Here is an 18,044-nt window from a genome sequence, read left to right as displayed (position 1 = left end):
CACTCATGTATGCCATTGGTAAGCACAAGAAAGATACAAAGGAAGTTTTCAATACATTAATTGAAACAATTGTAATCTCGCTTAGAATGAATGAGCTGAGATTATCAGGCAGATTCCAAATTGAATGGATCAGGCACTCCAAGTTATCCAAAAATACTTCTGAGCTTATTCATGTTGTCGTGTGCACCAGGGTATCACTAGGTACGCAGCCCCCAGCAGGCTAGGATGACTTGTCTATAAAGAGATTCAAACAAACACTTTTCAAAGTTTGGAAAGATAAAAGAATATCTTTCATAACCTGGCAAGTTCAACTAATAAAATCATGAATTGAAATTTGATTTACCGACAGAGTAATATTTTGTGAACTGCATTTAATCCCTTCTTTTTGGGACTTTTGGGCTGTGCAATTTGGGGAAGCTCCCCAATCGAGGAACCCTGCTTGAGATTATTAGGCAGATAAAACAAAGCAAAGTAACCAGCATTGTGAACATAGTGAAACGAATGACCAGTCCAACCATGGCAATCTGATTTCTGTATTTTCCTAGCTATCAATACCCCTACTCTGGGAGCATAGTGGGTTTACCCTCTGTCCGATCTATTAGTTTAACCTAAGACCCATACCTGAATGACTTGGTCTGAAATAGGGTTGGCAATCCCTCTCTGTAGGATAGAAGATCATCATCAGTCATATCTGCATGCCTAACACAGCATTTGTTCCAGGACTGTCATGGATGGAGTGCCCTTCTGACCCGTTAAGGTACAGTGCATTGTTCATATAGTAAAGCCACTGTGTTAGAGGTACAGCTATAATGTAATGATATGTCCCGATGTTAAAAGGACAGGAAACGCAAACATGAGCATATCTTGTTCTGTTCCACCTTTTTCTGGATCCCTGCTTTATCCAGCTTTATTTTATCTAAGAACTTCTAGAGACCTTCTTTCGGTTGAGTCTGCCCTGGTGGTATCATCCTACCAAGGTGTGGCTAGGCGCCGATGATGAAGCACTACAAAAGGGGGTGGTGATGGACGGAGCATCAGAACCAATCAAATACTCACACCCAGTCAACAGATCTGGGTTTTATCCATCACCGTTCTTTAGCCCACTCTGCCACCCCAGTTCAGACATGGCCATATGCAAATCAGTCTGACCCTGTGCCTCATGGGAACAGTCCATGATGAAGCACGGCACGATAAGTGAGTGAGGCATCTATTGCAATATCTTTGGATACCCCAGGAATATTAATGAGCTTCAACCTGTATTCTTGTTCTCCTCTTTTCCTTTTCCTTTATTGTCCAGTTGCCCTTTTTGTCAGAAAGTCTTGCAACAGCAGCCATGAACTCTCAGTGGGGCTTCCTCGTGCAGAGGAGAGGGAGGAAGCATGCTCCTGATGCTTTGCTTCACTCACTTCACCATTACGCAGTAGGCTAAGAGTCAAACTCTGTTTCATGACTTTATGCACCATCATGCTCCCAGTCAACTTAATGCCAAGTAAACAGATTATCAAAGAGAGGTCTCTTCAACTCTTCCTCCCACCTGCTGCACATCTACATGTGCATGTGAGTAACTGCTAATTCATGCAGCAGCAAAGCTGAAGCCCTCAGCCCACCTAGGAAACACTGGACAAGAAACCAGGCCTGGCCTGTGTAGAATCTCTGAGGGCTCAATACCCAGATTCATTGGCCAAGACAGGGAATTCAAGGCAGTTACCAATCTGTAATATTCTGCCCTTGTTATTGTTATGTAAATACTGTGCTCTGAATGCTTTTTTATGTACTGACCCACATCCATTGCTGTTCCAAAAATGTTGGATCCTTGGCAGTTTTGTTTTTGTATTTACATAAGTGAAAAGTCCCAAAAATATGTCTAAATGTATATATTCAGCGATTGCCATCCACATCTGGTATGGATTCGGTCCCTCTAGACTTACATTGAGTATTTAAATTATCTATTGTACCCACATTGGGCATGTAGGCCCCTCTATGCAATAGGGCAGAATAAAAGTATTTTCGAACTAGTTTCATATCTAGAAAAGGAATGTGTTTTTTTCTATCTTACGCCCTGATTACAGCTGGAATGGGGCTATGCTTTTACTGCACTCAGAAAGTACCATGATGCAAGGTGCCGGTTACATGTATCACAGGAGTCAACTGTTCCACCAAGGTAAATTTTACTTCTCAGTTCAATTGATACAGCCAGGGGAAAAGCAGCTGCCAGCATTCAAGGATATACGTTCCACATTCCCTCCGGCATTCTCCTTCATTTCTCAAGCTTCCCAGCTAGAACCCAACACATTACTCATGGATGAGGTATTTACAGAGTAAGGTAAATACCTCCATTTCTCAGAACTCTTAAGAAAAGGGAAGCATTACATGGAGAACAGGTGTGCTCCACACCAACATCTGCATGTATTGTAATATACAAAACACTTCAGCCCCAGTATATTTCATCAGGTTTTACCTGACATTTAAATGTGGATAATCTTGTGAGGGTGTGTGCCACATAATATATCATTGTCATCCCTGCGCAACCAGGAGTGTGCCCAAGGATTCGAATTTAGCCACATACTCAGAATCGTGGAATAGATTCCTAGGCCATGATTGCAGATGGGTTAGCTAGGTCTAACTGCTGTGCAAATGAATTCAAGTAATTAGCGGTCGAAATAAAGTTGCCACCCGATCACATATGGATGCGGCTAAGCTCATAATGGGCAGTGCAAATTACACTTGAAAATGCCGAATCCCAGCATCAGGGTTTACTGGGTGTGATAATCTTCCCCATCCCCTCTGTGTCACCTGCTATTCAAGGCCTTTGGAGAGTAAATGGGCTAGCCTTACACTGGTGGGCTTATGCTCCCAATGCAGAAGGCAGGTACGTACTTAACAGTAGTCATGGAAGAAGCACATTAACACTCAAGCTGGCCATTTGCATGCAAAAGTTATTTTCATGTCAACAAGTGCTCAATTTTAAACTCGCATTCATTTTTCAGGTTCATTTTCATACCGGTTCACCTCCCCTGGTGTGTACTACTACAGCAGCGGCCGTGTCAGTGATGCCAACAGCTTTTGTCTGCAAGGGAGGGTCACAGTGCTGCCGCTGCCTGAAAGAAAAGCGCAGCTGCATGTGCGTGTCGGGGGACAGGAGGCGCTGCATAATCCAGGTAATTCTGATTTTAGGAGGTCCCAGTATACCATCCTCAACTGCAAGATAGGTGCATATTTCATATATGTGATAAAATAGTATCTTCATTATATTATTAGGAGGGGAATGAGTTGCCGTCTTCGTCGATCTTTGTGTGACAGTTTCTGTTTCAAGAAAGAGAAATGTAGCAATTTATTGCCTTGCTTTTAGCCATGCTTTAAATGGGAAAAGTGTAGGTACTCATTAAATTGAGCTAAGGGCGTGGCTAGTGGGCGGGGTTAGAGACAGGGCGAGACATGATGATACTAAGACATTTCTATCGAGTATTCATTTTGCCCGTGCATTTCCTTTGATAGTAGATTCAAGCTTCCCATATAAGCGGATTAACAGCCGCATATGCTGATAAAGAGTGCTGTGAATACCTGCTGGGAGCAGGCCCTAAATCACAATAGAAGGAGCTTTTAAATGAATGCAGTGAAGCCATCAACAGCACTATTTAGGCTAAAAGAGTTTGGAATAGCAGCATTAATAATGAGCACCACGCCAGTTGCAGGACATACCAAAACATTTGAGAAAAATATAAATATAAACAAAACGTGTTCACTCATTACACAAAATAAATACCTAACACGATATGTTAAGATTTCCTTGTTTTGCAATATTTGCAGCTTCTCACTGTCATACTGCTTCTACTTAGTTACTTTTAGCAAAATACTTCTAATACACACAGAAACAAGCAGACAATGCACACACAATGGCATTTCACGCATTTCTTCAAAACTACCACCTGAGTGTGTCCAGATTCTCATCCTCTCTAAGCTCGCTTTCTCTCTCACACTCAAACATACACAGAAGCAGGCAAGCACTCGCCCTCACCCGCCCTCTACCTCTCCCTATCCCAAAAAGGTTCACTTGGGATTGTTACAGCAAGCACAGTGTGAATGTGATTGACAGAGAAGGGCCTTAATGGGCCCTTCTCTATCAAATACAGCAGGGAGTGAAAATTCCAAACAGGGACACCCCTTGCATAACGCACATGAGCCGCTGCTGAATGGTTCAGCAGTCACTCACCTACGAGCTAGAGAGGCGCTTTGGCTGTCAGAGTGCCGTACAGATCTGCTCCACTCTGACTGCCTCGAGCTCCGCAGCACTAGCATCAATTGGCTTACCTTCACTGAGTACCGGTACTCTCCTTAGCAGTGGAGAAGTGCCGGTACTCTCATCAGTAAAAATAAGAAGTGCCGGCACTCAGTACCGGTGAGTACCAGCCCATTTAAAGCGCTGCTTTTAGCATAACATTTTAGTGGCTGATTGTTGCGAGCGTAAATGTCATCAGTATAGGCCCTATGGAGATATCCGGAACAAAGGCATACTCTTGACAAGTTGTGAAGACCTCCTCAGCCCACCCCCTGCTGTCGTGTGTGTCCAGCTTCCAGGGCACACACACAGACAGTTTTTGAGCTGCCAACCGCACCCAAGTACTTCACAGGTCTTTAAAGACCATTCACGTGTTAACGAGGCTTTGTTGTTTTTACACCCCTTCTTAGAGCCCCTGCATCCCCACTCTGCCTATGGCTGGGACACACGACTGGCGCCTGGAGGAAACAATGGAAGATGAAGTGGTGGGGTGGAGTGCGCGCTCCCCTGAGGAGGTGCTGCCCCCCCCCCCCCCGGGCGGCTCACCCCACAGTTTGAATACCTATAGATAGGAGAACAGCGTATCATCGATGGTTACGCAGTGCAAGTAGTTCCTCCACTAATTTACATTTCACACGTTCGCATTCATTGAACAATGGTGCCGGCCTGTGCCTGCTATTGTGTACTAAAGGCTTTCTCTCAGGGCAAGCACATTTACAAAGGCTTGCTTCTTTTTAACCTCTTCGGTGCCCGTGACGAGCTGGACTCGTCATGGGCCGCGGTGGCGCTGTGCCCATGACGAGTCCAGCTCGTCACAAACCCCGCCCGCTAATGTAACGGCCGGCACAGGGCGGGGAAAGGGGCGGGCACCGAAGGGGTTAAAAACATTTTGCAGTCTTCTTAAAGCCTCACCATAAATAGGTTAAAAACATACCACTAAAGATGGTGTACCTCAGTTTACTGATTTCAAAAGGCAGATATTCTATTTAAATAAAACAGTATACTCCTAATCCAGATCTAATTAGGTCAGATTCTAATTTAGTGATGGAGGAATGTGGATAGAGGAGAAATGGATAGCCCGCTCATCAATAGCAACAAGAGATTCGTAGCAACTGATGGAAATGAAAGGAGATATGTTTATTTTAAATCATTTTGGACCTCAGTTATGTGGAATTAGGGTAGGGCAGCACCGCAAGTATCCTTGGGGCACTGCCCAACGCCAATGTGAAAGGGCAGGAATGCATCGTATTTATGAAATACGGTGCATTCCAGTCCTTTCCCCATACGCTTGCACACAATTTACTGCCTAGCGCCAACATAGGCACTCTTACACCATGGTGCAGGGGTGTCTGCATTGTATGCAGGATTGGTTTTGGGAAGGAAGGGAGAGGGGGCTCTGGGGAGGCATACGTTTTTGGCACTGCCTCAGGTTTATGTGATTAAATACATCTGGGCAGCGTCAAAATCAATGGCTGTTGCATGGGAAAACCCATTGAAACGCCAATGGAACGCCTCCCTGGCACAGGGTAAGACAATGCACTGACTTCCACTGCTTTGTCTTACTCCATATCTATGAGGCCATGCAAAGCCAGACAAAGTGGCTTTGAGTGGCCTCATAAATGGTGCTGAGAAAGTAAAGTGCTTATTTAATGATAGTTGTGGTCCAGACCCTCCCGCTGATGCCCTGCTTGTGCCCACCCAAATGCATTACATGCCAATTTGAAAACCACTAGGTTAGATATGGCTGTTGTGGTAGCTGTTAATTGGATAGGCCCTTCCAAGCTCCTATGAGGCAGTTTGTTTATGTTTTGAGTCCACCCGCCCTCGCCTCGCTCCCCTTGCATTGTGGCTGATTCCGGTGATTCTGTTGAGGTCTCCCACCTAGTGCAGCTGCTGCCGACACCACTTCTGCTGTCTCTGTCTGCCACCACTGTACCCGGCTTGCCCTTGGAGATGGGCGGGTACCGGTGTACGGCAAGGTGGTAGGGCGGCAGGACGGCAGGTGTTGCGCTGCTCTGCAGTTGCAGTTGTGGAGCTCTCTGCAGCAGTTGCAGAGCCATGGGAGTCATGGTTGTGGGTGATTGCTGACAATCTGAGCTAATGGCTACATGAGCACAGTTATCACCATTATCATTGTTACCACACTACCATGAGCCGGCCTTCAGTGTTGTGAGATAGAAACCCCATCAAATTGTCATCCATCGTATTGTGGTGTGACTGTGGGTAGTGTCGGCGGCTTTCAGCAAAACCAGGGGGAGGAGGTAAGTAACCACTGAAGCTGTATTGCTACATTGTCCTAATAGTACACAATAGTACCATTGGCATAATCAGCACTACCTTAACTTTACACCCGCCCATACTTTACACAAGTGTCTTCCGCTAGCTGTTGCCGAATAAATACCGCATAATTGACCATAACAGGCTGAACAGGCCCTACTTGACTCATGAGGCTATAACTGGCAAACAACTGGGTAATGGGAGTTGAGTTGCTGCCTAATTGCCTGCCAGCCCAACTGCCCGACTGAATTACACAGAACAGGATTTCCTCGCACCAAACAAGGCAAAGGTGAAGGCTAGAAGAATGGGCATGAGGAGTGGGAGCGCTCCTGGAGTTTTTTGTCTGTACGTTTGCAGTTTGATGTGGCAAGGCCTGGGCTGGGCTCCAGAATGGTCACCAGGTATTCGCTCATTGCTGTCGCTGCCGCTCAACCTTTGCCACTTGCCCTGCCCTGCCCTGCCATTGACTCACCAAGCTCGCTCATTGTTTTCCCTGCCCACAACCTGCACTGAATGAACATCGCCTCTGGGGTGGGACTACATCCCACAGACTTCACGGTGGCAGGAGGATCTTGCAGACACTAAATGTGCTCTAGGAGCCCGTTGCGAATACCGGACCAAGAGTGGATTCGTCTGAGCTCACCCACCCGCGGCCTGCTTTGTTTGGTTAGACTGGGCCCTCCCACTTGGAAGTTTTGAACTTTTGTAGGGTTTGAATTTTGGAATATACAGTTCGAGCTTTGGAGGTGGGCACCTTAAGGTCTCACAACAATGGTGAAGCGGTAAGCCACGGAAGGGTGGTTTCGGGGCAACTGTAATGCCCGGTGCAACAGTGGCAATTGATAGCATGATTAAAAGGGCAGTAGGGATAATCTCCACTGAAATTGTACTGACTGAGCACAGGCTGTCTTTGGAACACCGCTCTGTTATAGGAACTTAGTGCCTGCCTTTTGCATAATTATAGCACCTCATGACCCTTGAACCTAGGCCGGTGGTCTCAACCAATGACAATGCCATGGTGAGTTTGAGTACCGATAAAGAGACAGAGTCGCTGGGTACTCCCACATCTCAGTTGCAACAAGGTCCAGCAGTGAAGGGGGAGAAAACAGCAGGAAAGGCACCTGCGGTAAAAAGGAAAATAGCTATTCAGCAACAGGGCCAGCTTTCCCCTTGGCTTTTATCCCAGAAATAGTCCCAGCTGGTTCAGACAAGCAACTCTTTGATCACAGAGTCTGTAAATAATGGTCTTTGTGTGATAAATTTAGTATAATTTTTTAGGGGAAATTGAAACCAGTCGCAGAGCATCTTGAGTGTATTGAGCGCCACCTGTCTGACTTATTAAAAGTGTCCACCACCTCTACAGATGGGAATGCTCCCACACAACAAGTAATTAATATGGCTTATTACATAAGAGCCAATAACATACAGGAGTCAGTGAGGGCCCTAGTAGCAGTACAGGAAAACTGGCAGCTCCCCACTCAGCAGATAGAGCCAGGGCCTGGGGAGGCTAGTCGTAGTATCACTAACGTGACCACAGTAGGCAGAGGTCTAGCTGGGGATAGGGATATTAGAGGCATCAGTGCAACTTTACTAAAGGAAGTCTTAATTCTAATACTGAGATCCTGAATCTGCTGCCACCAGCCTGCCCTTATGTGTTGGTTTTAACAGGAGTACCCCTTCTTACATGTGGTCAAATGGAATCATGGAAGTAGCGTCTCAACAGGACTGCTCAGTGGCTGGGCAACCACAAATACATCAATCCTAGGGGTATTAACAAGATTATAATTGTGTGGAGAGTGAGCTGGGTGGGAGGCACTAGAAAAGATAGTAATGGGGACTTCATTGTGGTGAATCTTTGCAATCCTACCTGTATGAGGTGCATATTGAAGGTGCAAGAGGCAAACACCCTTAATGTTTCAAGAATTAAACTATTTTCCTTAAGTCATTTTTACAAACTAAGAATGCTGATTGCCTCACAACACACCCCAACCCTCTCATTCTGGGGCCCTGACTGGCACTAGAGAATAGGTTTGCATTGCTAAGAAAGCTAAGGGGATGTAGACTGACTGGGAGTCAGACCAGTGAATACAAAGGAACAAACATCTAACCAAATAGCGACTGCCTCCCAACCTGCCTTTTCCATGCCCCACATAGAACAACTTATCATTGCTTCTGGCTGTGCTGACCCTACACTAAAGATATTGAACTGGAATGTGTCTGGGCTTAAGTCCAAGATCTTGTTATCCGAATGGCAAGCTATAAGGCACTATAACATTATAATGCTCCAAGAAACTTGGGATACCCAGACAACAGATATTGATGGGTTCCTGTGCCATAGTGCCCTGGCCATTCCTTCTTGTTCAGGCCATGCATCAGGGGTGGTTAGGCATCTGGGTGAATTTTGCAACTGGTGGGTGCATTAGGGCTCTTAAGTCCCCTAATACCAGCTTCCAAGTAGTGAGGTGTTGGGGGGATATTACCCGTACCCAGTTAATTTTTGTAATAAATATTTAATTCCCAGCTTTATTTGATTATATCAACTCACTAATGGGTGATGTTAATAAAGGGCATTTCTGCGTTTAATCGGGGATTGTAATACGAAGTTCCCTTGGCAGAGTGGTCCATCTTATGCCATCACAAGTGCTCAAACTAGCTTGCTAGCAAACATCTCAGAGAGTCCTGATCCTAAAGGGCTGGAGCTGCAGAGATACCTAACTTCCTGTGACTTGAGAAATGTAATGGATATGACATGTGCAAATAGTTGCTTGGTGCCAACCTTTAGAGGCAGAGGCCATTCCATAATTATCGATCATTTTTCATCTCTCCTTCTTTAATAGAATACCTTGTGTATGGGAAAGTGGTCCCTACAAATTTTGATGACCATACTCCCAAAAGAGTTGTTATGCTAGTGTCACCTAAGCCCCGATATAGAGTAAATAGTGGGAGAGTAATCTACAACTGTCAACAGATAACAGTAGACTGATGTAGAGATTAAGCGAGCCACCACAACTCTTTCTCCAAGTGATTAAGAAGAATTTAGGACTTGTAGAGGCGTTTCTGGTAGATGTAGACACTGATCAGCAAGTGGTGGGTGCGTTTATTGATTTGTGCCCAAACATTAGGAAAGTGTTATGATCTAGTAAGTGATTAATGCATACTCTCTGTTGCTGCCCTTGCTTTGCTGCTCAGTCTATGTGATGTCATCAGAATGTTGAGAGTGTTTGAGTGGGAAGAAGGAATCAGTTGGTGTGGAAGGGCTGAGCAGCAAGGAGGCTGCTCCTGGTGGGGCATTGCATGGCATTGTAAGAAGCATAGCATGAGACATAACTTGGATCCTATCTGAAGAATAAAGCTGTGATCCTGAACTACATCACTGGACCACGTATCTTTCATTTAATTGTAACACTGGCGACGATTTTAAAGAACCTGCGTGCTACTTCAATGGAGATTGGACTTTTAAAACTAAAGAAAACTATAACCTGTGGATTTGAACAAACCTGGCACCCCTAATGCCCCACCAGTGACCATATCATCGGTCGCCCCAACCAGTAAGTGCCAGTTTGTCTTAGACTTTCCTTCATTGTCTTAAAGCCTGCCTGTCTTTGCTGAACTGTTCCTGTCCTGTAACATGTTGACAGTGACCATCATCTGTGACGTGGACATTATTTGCTTGTACTAGAGTGTACTGTACATTTGGATTTGTGTTGGTTCCTGCTGTCCGTTGGATTTTGGGAACGTTTTACCAGTGAACAAAGTACCAATTTCTGCTGCATTACAGGCGTCTGCTCTACACGTAACTGTGTCTCCCTGCCACTACGTAAGGTTTAGCCACAGCCACTTGTGCTGGAATCTGCAGCAGCAAAGCGTCCTGGAGAAGCCCATTTCCCTGATGACCAGCTATACTGATTTCAAAATACTGAGGTTGGTTATGCCTCTGAGTTTATGGCCTGTTTCAATTTCATGGCCGGGAGGATTTTCCAATGGGCATCAGTGGAGCCATTGCTGGAGAATTGCTACTGTGAGTTGCCTTGTGAATTTACTGACTGACATTGTGAGAAGCGGTATCTCTTACCAGTCGATACATACTTATGATTGGGTGTGTATTGTGGCAGCGTGTTTCACAGTGAGTGGAGGCATTTTACTTTTCGACATTGGATACTCATGCAGTTATCTTTATGGCAGTTTAGCAGCTGTCATTCAAACTCCACACGAGCCTCCCACCGCGCACGTCCTTCCCATGTGCTCTGCACTCGCAGGAATTTGAGATTCGGCACTCCTGGTCAGTTAATATGTTTACCTATGTTGGAAAGGTCTATCGCCTTTGACTGAGAGTACTTTGTGTCTTGATGTGTTTTTCTGCTGTTTGTGTCCCCGCCATGGCAGTTAACCTTTGCCCATCATTTCAAAACCTCTCACGAGCTCCCTACAGCGCACACACACTAGCGTGCGCAGACTTACCTCATTCCACTCCTTCTGTCATGCCTCCTTGCGTTCTGCTTCACGTATGCTTCCTCGCGAGGTTTTCTGCCTTCAGTGACGTTTTCAGCATGGTGATGCCGGGAGCCATCCGGCGCGGCGTCACCCTACGTGCCGCCAACTTGTGGCTGGCATCCATGTTATCCTTTGGCTATTGCCTGATGCACGCTCCCGTTTTGCCAACCAAGCACTTCGAGGATCTCTGTATTCCGGTTGTATTCCGGTTCACATCTTGAGGCTTTTTTCGGATGTCCGCCGACCACCTCCTCGTAGACATTGGTGATCCAGTTAATTCTAAAGAAGAAATTGAAGACGTTGCGACAGTCTTGATTTTCTGATGAACTGTTGTTGCTTGATCCTCCTACAAGGTACTGTTTTCCTGGCTGTGGCTCACATGTTCCAGACATTAGCTGTTTACTGACAACGGTGACTACCTTCTTTATTTTAGCTTGTTGTTTTCTTGGGACTGTGCATTTTTCTTAATGTTGTCGTTGGGGGTGAGTGAGTGTAGTGTCATTGTTTTGCATCTGTATGTATAGAGAGAGAGAGAGGTAGTGTCCCTGGTCATGTTAGTGTGCGCCTTTGAGTAAGTAGTGGTTATATGCTCTGAATTGGTTGTTACCTCGTGTGAGGTGTTGGACTGTGCCTTACGGGTGCGCACATGAGAAGACCCCTTCTTTTGAAGCTTCTCTGATTTCACTGTTTTGGTTTTACCCTCTGAATTGGTTGTTACCTCGAGTGAGGTGTTGGACTGTGTGTTACGGGTGCGCACATGAGAAGACTCCTTCTTTTGAAGCTTCTCTGACTTGCCTGTTTGGGTTTTACTTTCTGATATGGTTGTTACCTCGTGTGAGGTGTTGGATTTGTGCATTACAGGTGTGCACATGAGAGGTCTACCTTTTGTGTAGCTTATCTGATTTGCCTGTTTGGTTTTACCCTCTGAATTGCTTGTTACCTCGTGTGAGGTGTTGGACTATGCGTTACGGGTACGCACAAGAGAAGACTATTTCCTTTTTAGTTTCTCTGGATTTACTCTTATTTTGGTTGAAGTATTTGTATCATCCTGTTGTTAAGGGTTACAAAATTACCCTTTAGTGTTACGTCTTGAAGCTTTGTGTCATTCTTGAAGCTCGTTGACTTTTGTATGTGTGTTTTTCCACCACCGCACATTTTATTTATAATTAGTCGTATTGCATGTCTGTACATTGATCTTGCATGCTTGTATTTTTACAGTTTTGATGAGGGGGGGATGTGTTATGATCTAGTAAGTGATTAATGCATCCTCTCTGTGGCCGCCCTTGCCTGGCTGCTCAGTCTATGTGATGTCATCAGAATGTTGAGAGTGTTTGAGTGGGAAGAAGGATTCAGTTGGTTTGGAAGGGCTGAGCAGCAAGGAGGCTGCTCCTGGTGGGGCATTGCATGGCATTGTAAGAAGCATAGCATGAGACATAACTTGGATCCTATCTGCAGAATAAAGATGTGATCCTGAACTACATCACTGGACCACGTATCTTTCATTTAATTGTAACAGAAAGCTTTACTGAAATCTTGCCGGTCCGTATAATCTACCCCTAGGTGGTTCAACCAAGAATGCTCAGAGGCAAATTGACAACTTCGTCAGGCACCAGCGAAAAAGTCTGCCAGCCGACAGAAGTATTATAAATTAGTTACCCACAAGCTCCGGAGAGAAGTGACACTACAGCAATGGGGCTCACTTATAGCAGCAGCAAACAGGAATAATAGTAAAGTGTTCTGGTCCCATGTGATGGAAATGCGTAGAACAAATCTAATCGTGAGCCCAATCAGTTGTCATATCCCTAGTGAATCGTGGGCGGCACATTTTTCAAAAATCTATGCCTCTACATCAGCCAATATTGACCCCGTTATGGCCACCAATAAAAGTTCAGAAATCCAGGTAACTGTGTCCAAAGCCAAGGATGCTATTAGCCAGAGTATTGGTGGGAAGGACCCCAGCCTGGATGGGGTACCAATTGAATTCAGGAATTTTGGGCATCCCTTTTAGCAAATATTTTTAATAATCTTGCTAACTCCCAATTACCTGACTCTTGGGAAACCTCCATTATAGGACCCATTTTCAAGAAGGCTGATCGTTCTCTCCAGAGAAACTACAGACCGATTTCCCTAATAGATACATCTGTCAAGATCCTTGGGAGGGTGCTGTATAGCAGAATTAAGGAGTGGACACAGGATTTGTCCAATTTGATTCTTGCCAATATGGTTTTAGAAGCCAGTTGGAAATGGTTGAACAATGCCTAAATCTGTCACTAATAATAGGAAAATATACTGTTGCTACTTGTACCCCCTTATACTTGCCAATTATGTTGCTGACTTCCGTATTTGGCTTTGGTAACTGCCCTGTTGCACATCTATAAAACGCAATGCATTCCTGTTGCAACATACAGGGCCGGGATATGGGGTTCCTCAAACTACAACCCTATCTAAACTGAAGAAAACAGGTTCTGTTGCCCCCCCATATCATTTTCATCTGTCATGAAGAACTGGGTCTGCCATGTGTATCAAATTATATTAGAACACGTCCACCTCTACTGTGGCTCATAGTATGGAAGAATCCAAAGGCCAGTCTAACAAGGGATATTATTAAGGATTGTCTTGAGTGCGAAAGAGGACACCAAATCCCACAGCTAGCAGGAGTGGAGTCTGCCCATCAAAATACTGGTCTGCATCATATTTATGCAAACCTGTATTGCAGTTGTAGACAAAACATTTATGCAGTAAATCCTGCATAACGTTGAGCAAACCATGAGACTGAATGAGAATGGGGGTAAGTCAACTGTGGCATCTTATGTGAGTATGGTTTCAGTTAACCCTCCTACCAAATGCCTCTGTTTAGGGGAGGGGGAGTTGGGAAAGAAGTTTGCTGTTACGATTTAGGGCTGGAACGTTAAAATAGCTATAAAGTTTTCCATTGTGCTACCAACCATATCTTTATATGTGCCCTTGTGACTAGAGCTCTGGTCAGGCTATGCAGCACTTAACACTTTTTTGTAAATTTTATTTGAAATATGCAAAGCACTATCTACTCGTGCTTATTAAAAAGCACAATATTAGGAACTTTAGGGTGACTTTTAGTTTGTTAATGCAATTGCTGGATCTGGAGACATGTGTACATGTAGGCTCATTCCTTTGAACAGCTGTTCGGGCATGACACATAATGCTTCCCGAGTAAAAAGAACCTGCTGAATTTATACTGATTATAGATTGCTTTTAACCTAACGTTTGCAAAATGGTCAGATGTAGGAGTTTTATCTTGTATTATACTTGTCTTTATGTTTTTAATGGGTTTTACTTTTATGAATGGATGTTTCTGACCTGATATGATTGAGAGCCTTGAGCCTCAGAGCAAGCATGTCATAGAAAAGCCTCTACATCTTATAAAGATTGAGTAGTATAAATACTACCCCTGTATTTGGTAAATCTGCTAATGATAAAAGACTGTCTCTCTGGCAGTGAAAATCTACTGACATTTCACAATTCAGTAAGATATACTTTCTGAAAATATGGTCAGGTGTGTACTACTCTTTTAGCAGGTTTAAACTCCATAACAATTACCACAGGTACCACAGTGCTGGATGTGTGTAGTCAGCAAACAGAATGACGTGACGTGATGACATACACTAACCCCAAGGAGATGTGTCTTGTGAAACACAAGCTCTGCCTCCTGCTACTGAGATTTCACTGCGTGACGATATGGATGGTACTATTTTGTCATCGTCAGTAATATATTTTCGTTTACTATGATGTCATTTATTAACTGCTCAAACTGTAAAAAAAACATATATTCCACCAGTCTTCGATTTATTTTACACAGTATTTTCCAGTGGTGGTAGCAACCAGTTGACTCAATTTCATACTTCTAACAGCTAGTGCTGCTGAGAATACCCACAGAGGAGCAGCAAATTAGGATTTCTCTTGACACTTGTCTAAACTTTCAGTTACACCTTATGCTTCAAGTCCAAGGTAATCATTCAGCGTTTAACTCTGGAAACTTTTCTCTCCTCAGCTCCGGCCCCAGCTGACAGGCTACGATCAGCAGAAGACTGCAGGGCCCAGGAACCTGAGTGCAGTCAGCCCCCGAATGGAAATTCAAGTGAAAATTTCATATTTTTCGAGTTTTCGAATTGCTACTCTGCTTCCATCACCGGCATCACTCCATCCATGGGCACAGTCTTAGATCCAATAACAATCACAGGACGTGGCTTCAGTAATATTTCCTGTGCCAATGAGGTAAGCAGCACAAGAAGACACACAGCTCTTCTTCAGTTTTAGCCTAGAGTTTCCTTACCCAAAAACATTACATTGAGGATTTTTTCTGGTACTGGCACCTTAAAGATATTTATGACTTTGGATATCACAGTCAATTTGGCAGATTGTTTTGCTACAAGAGAAGAAATAGAAGAACAGTACACATTTTGTGGGATTACATATACAAATCTTGACTTCGCATCAAATCTAGTAACCAAACTAGAAGTCGACAAATTGTTTGTGGAAAGGAAAAAATGGGGCAAGCAATCTCAGTACAGAACTCAAACGCAGCTTTTCCAGTGAAACTTGGAATCAGTTTTCCTTATTATAGGAACATCTTTAAGGAAATGATGTACCAGTATCTTTCCAGGAGTGAACTGGTGAGTCAAATACTAGCAGAGATATAGAGTAATAAGGCAGAGTAGAAGAGGAAGCTAACTCCCTATATTAAGTCAAGAGGGAGCAAAGCATGTTGCAGTGAGAGGGTGGGATACTGCTTATATGGCAGCAGTGCCACAGTGCAAGTGCTCCCTATTTAAAATGTATATGTTGGTTGGATTCCATGATTGGCTTATTTGGTTTACTGTCAGACCCCAGTAAAGTGCACCAGGAGTGCCCAGGGCTTGTAAATACAAATGCTGCTGGTGGGCTTGCAGCACTGGTTGTGCCACCTACAGAAGCGGCCTAGTAAAATGTGTCTAAGGTCTGCCATTGCAGAACCTGCATGCAGTCTGGTACTGTCATGCTGACTGGGCGAGTGCACCCACTTTCCAGTCCCTAAACCTTCCCTTAACTTCATATTAGTCACCCCTATGGAAGGCCCAAGGACAGGGTGCATTGTAAGCCTAAGGTAGGACAAGCCCTGATGTGTGTGGCATGTCCTAATAGTGAATTACAGCCATTTTCGTTTTTCACTATTGTAAGGCTACCTGTTCTCCATAGGCCAGAATGGGCTGTTAGAATTGTTACATCCTATGATCCTAACAGACTCAGGGAACATGGTAGAAATTAGAGTTTAGTATGCCTGAACTCAGAATAATAAAATACATCTTTTAGTAAAGTTTATTTTAATATTCTGTGTTTGCAAATACCACTTTTAGAAAGTTGGTATTTGCTTGCCTGACCATTTCAGCCCGCCTCTGCTATGATGTGTATCTGCCTGTCTGGTTTGTGTGAGTGACAGGGCTGGGGAAACCCAGAGGGGCAGGGCTAGGTAGCCTGGTGGTGAATAGGTAGATTGACAGCCAGATGGGTGGGAGGAGTACACCTGGACTCTGAATAGGGCTGTGCTCTGCCACCACAATGCTGGCTCCACCTCCTGTGGAGCGGCTGATGTCTCTGCCCTGCACCCTGAATAGAAAGGCACAGTCATGTCAACAAAGTGCTCAAGAACTGGTTTGGACTGGGCAAAGGCCCCCCTACCCCAGAGGAACAAAGGAATTAGGGGTATAAGTATTGGGACCCTGCTCCCAAGAATTTAGATCCTGCTTGACAAGAAGAACCTCTGCCTGAGGAGAAGGAACTGGGAAAGCTGTAAGGAGGAGTACTGTCCCTGACCTGGGGGATTGGCCTGCAGTGGTTGCCTTGCTGCTGGAAGGAGAGGAGAAAGACTACAAAGACTTTATTTCAACTTGTGCTTAAAAGATCTCCAAGGGCTTGTGCTGAGCTTGCCCCCTGAACGAAGTCCCAGGACCAGTGGACTTGATCCCCAGCTCCCCAGAGTCTTTTGGAAGTGTCTGCTGCTGTTGTTGGGCCTTCTGAGGGACAGCGTGCCACAAGGAGCTGGGAGCACGATGCAAGGAGGAGAAGCGTGCCGCCGTCGGAGCTGTTGCCGTCGCATCTCGCAGAGAGTGTCGCCGCTGCAGCATCGCATCGAGTGGAAGCGTCTCGCATCAATCCGGAAGTGTCCCGCAACACCGAAGAAGCATGTCGCCATCGCAGCGATCGTAGCTGACGCATTGCACCGCATCAAGAGAAGAGTCTTGCATCGAGGAAGAAGCTTGTCGCCATCGCCACCCTCGTAGTTGTCGCATTGCACCGCATCAAGAAAAGCGCCTCGCATCCACGGAGAAGCGTGCCGCCGTCTGAGCTGCTGTCATCGCATCACGCAAAAGCGTGTCGCCGCTGCAGCATCGCATCGAGCGGAAGCGTCTCGCAAACGTCGGAGAAGAGTGCCGCTGCCAAGGCCACTGTCGTCGCATCTCGTCAAAGGTGACGCCGCTGTAGCTGACGCATCGAGTCGAGTCTTCTCGCAACATCGGAGAAGCATAACGCATCTGGAAGATCTTCACGTCTTTATTTCTTTGCACCAAAAACTTCATCGCATCAACAACGTCGCAACACTTTCGTTGCCCTGCGTGTCGCATCTAAAAGGTACATTGACTTAAAGTGTTGCATTTAAGAACTTAAGAGAACTAAGCAAACTTCTACCAACTAAAGTAACCATATTGTGTATTTTTGTCGTTTACTGGTCTTGTGGTAACTCTATATAAAGAATCCTTATTGTTAATATAAAAACCTTTGTGGTGTCCATCTGTAGTGTTGTCACTTGGTTACTGTATGTGTTCACAAATGCTTAACCTATAATGCTCTGAGATAAGCCTTGTCTGCTCGCGCCAAGCTACCTAGAGGGTGAGCAGGGGTTATTTTAGGAGTGTAACCCCTTACCCTGACTAGAGGAAAGGTTCCCTGCTTGTCACAAATACCTACCTGTGCCAACCAGAGAACCCGG

The 18,044-nt window shown here is 45.0% G+C and overlaps 1 protein-coding gene across 1 annotated transcript in view; it reads left to right on the top strand.

The window, feature by feature from the left end:
* Window positions 1-18,044, top strand: part of LOC146830898 (fibrocystin-L-like) — a 1,500,901-nt gene that overhangs the window by 765,544 nt on the left and 717,313 nt on the right. The window contains exons 38-39 of the mRNA XM_085605087.1: window positions 2,988-3,158; window positions 15,072-15,295. Of these exons, the coding sequence (XP_085461213.1) occupies window positions 2,988-3,158; window positions 15,072-15,295 (395 nt within the window). The remainder of the gene's footprint in view (window positions 1-2,987; window positions 3,159-15,071; window positions 15,296-18,044) is intronic.

Source organism: Triturus cristatus, chromosome 5_1, assembly GCF_964204655.1.
Source record: "Triturus cristatus chromosome 5_1, aTriCri1.1, whole genome shotgun sequence".
Lineage (NCBI taxonomy): Eukaryota > Metazoa > Chordata > Amphibia > Caudata > Salamandridae > Triturus > Triturus cristatus.
Note: the sequence above shows the minus strand (reverse complement) of the source record. Positions and strands in the feature narration are given on the sequence as shown.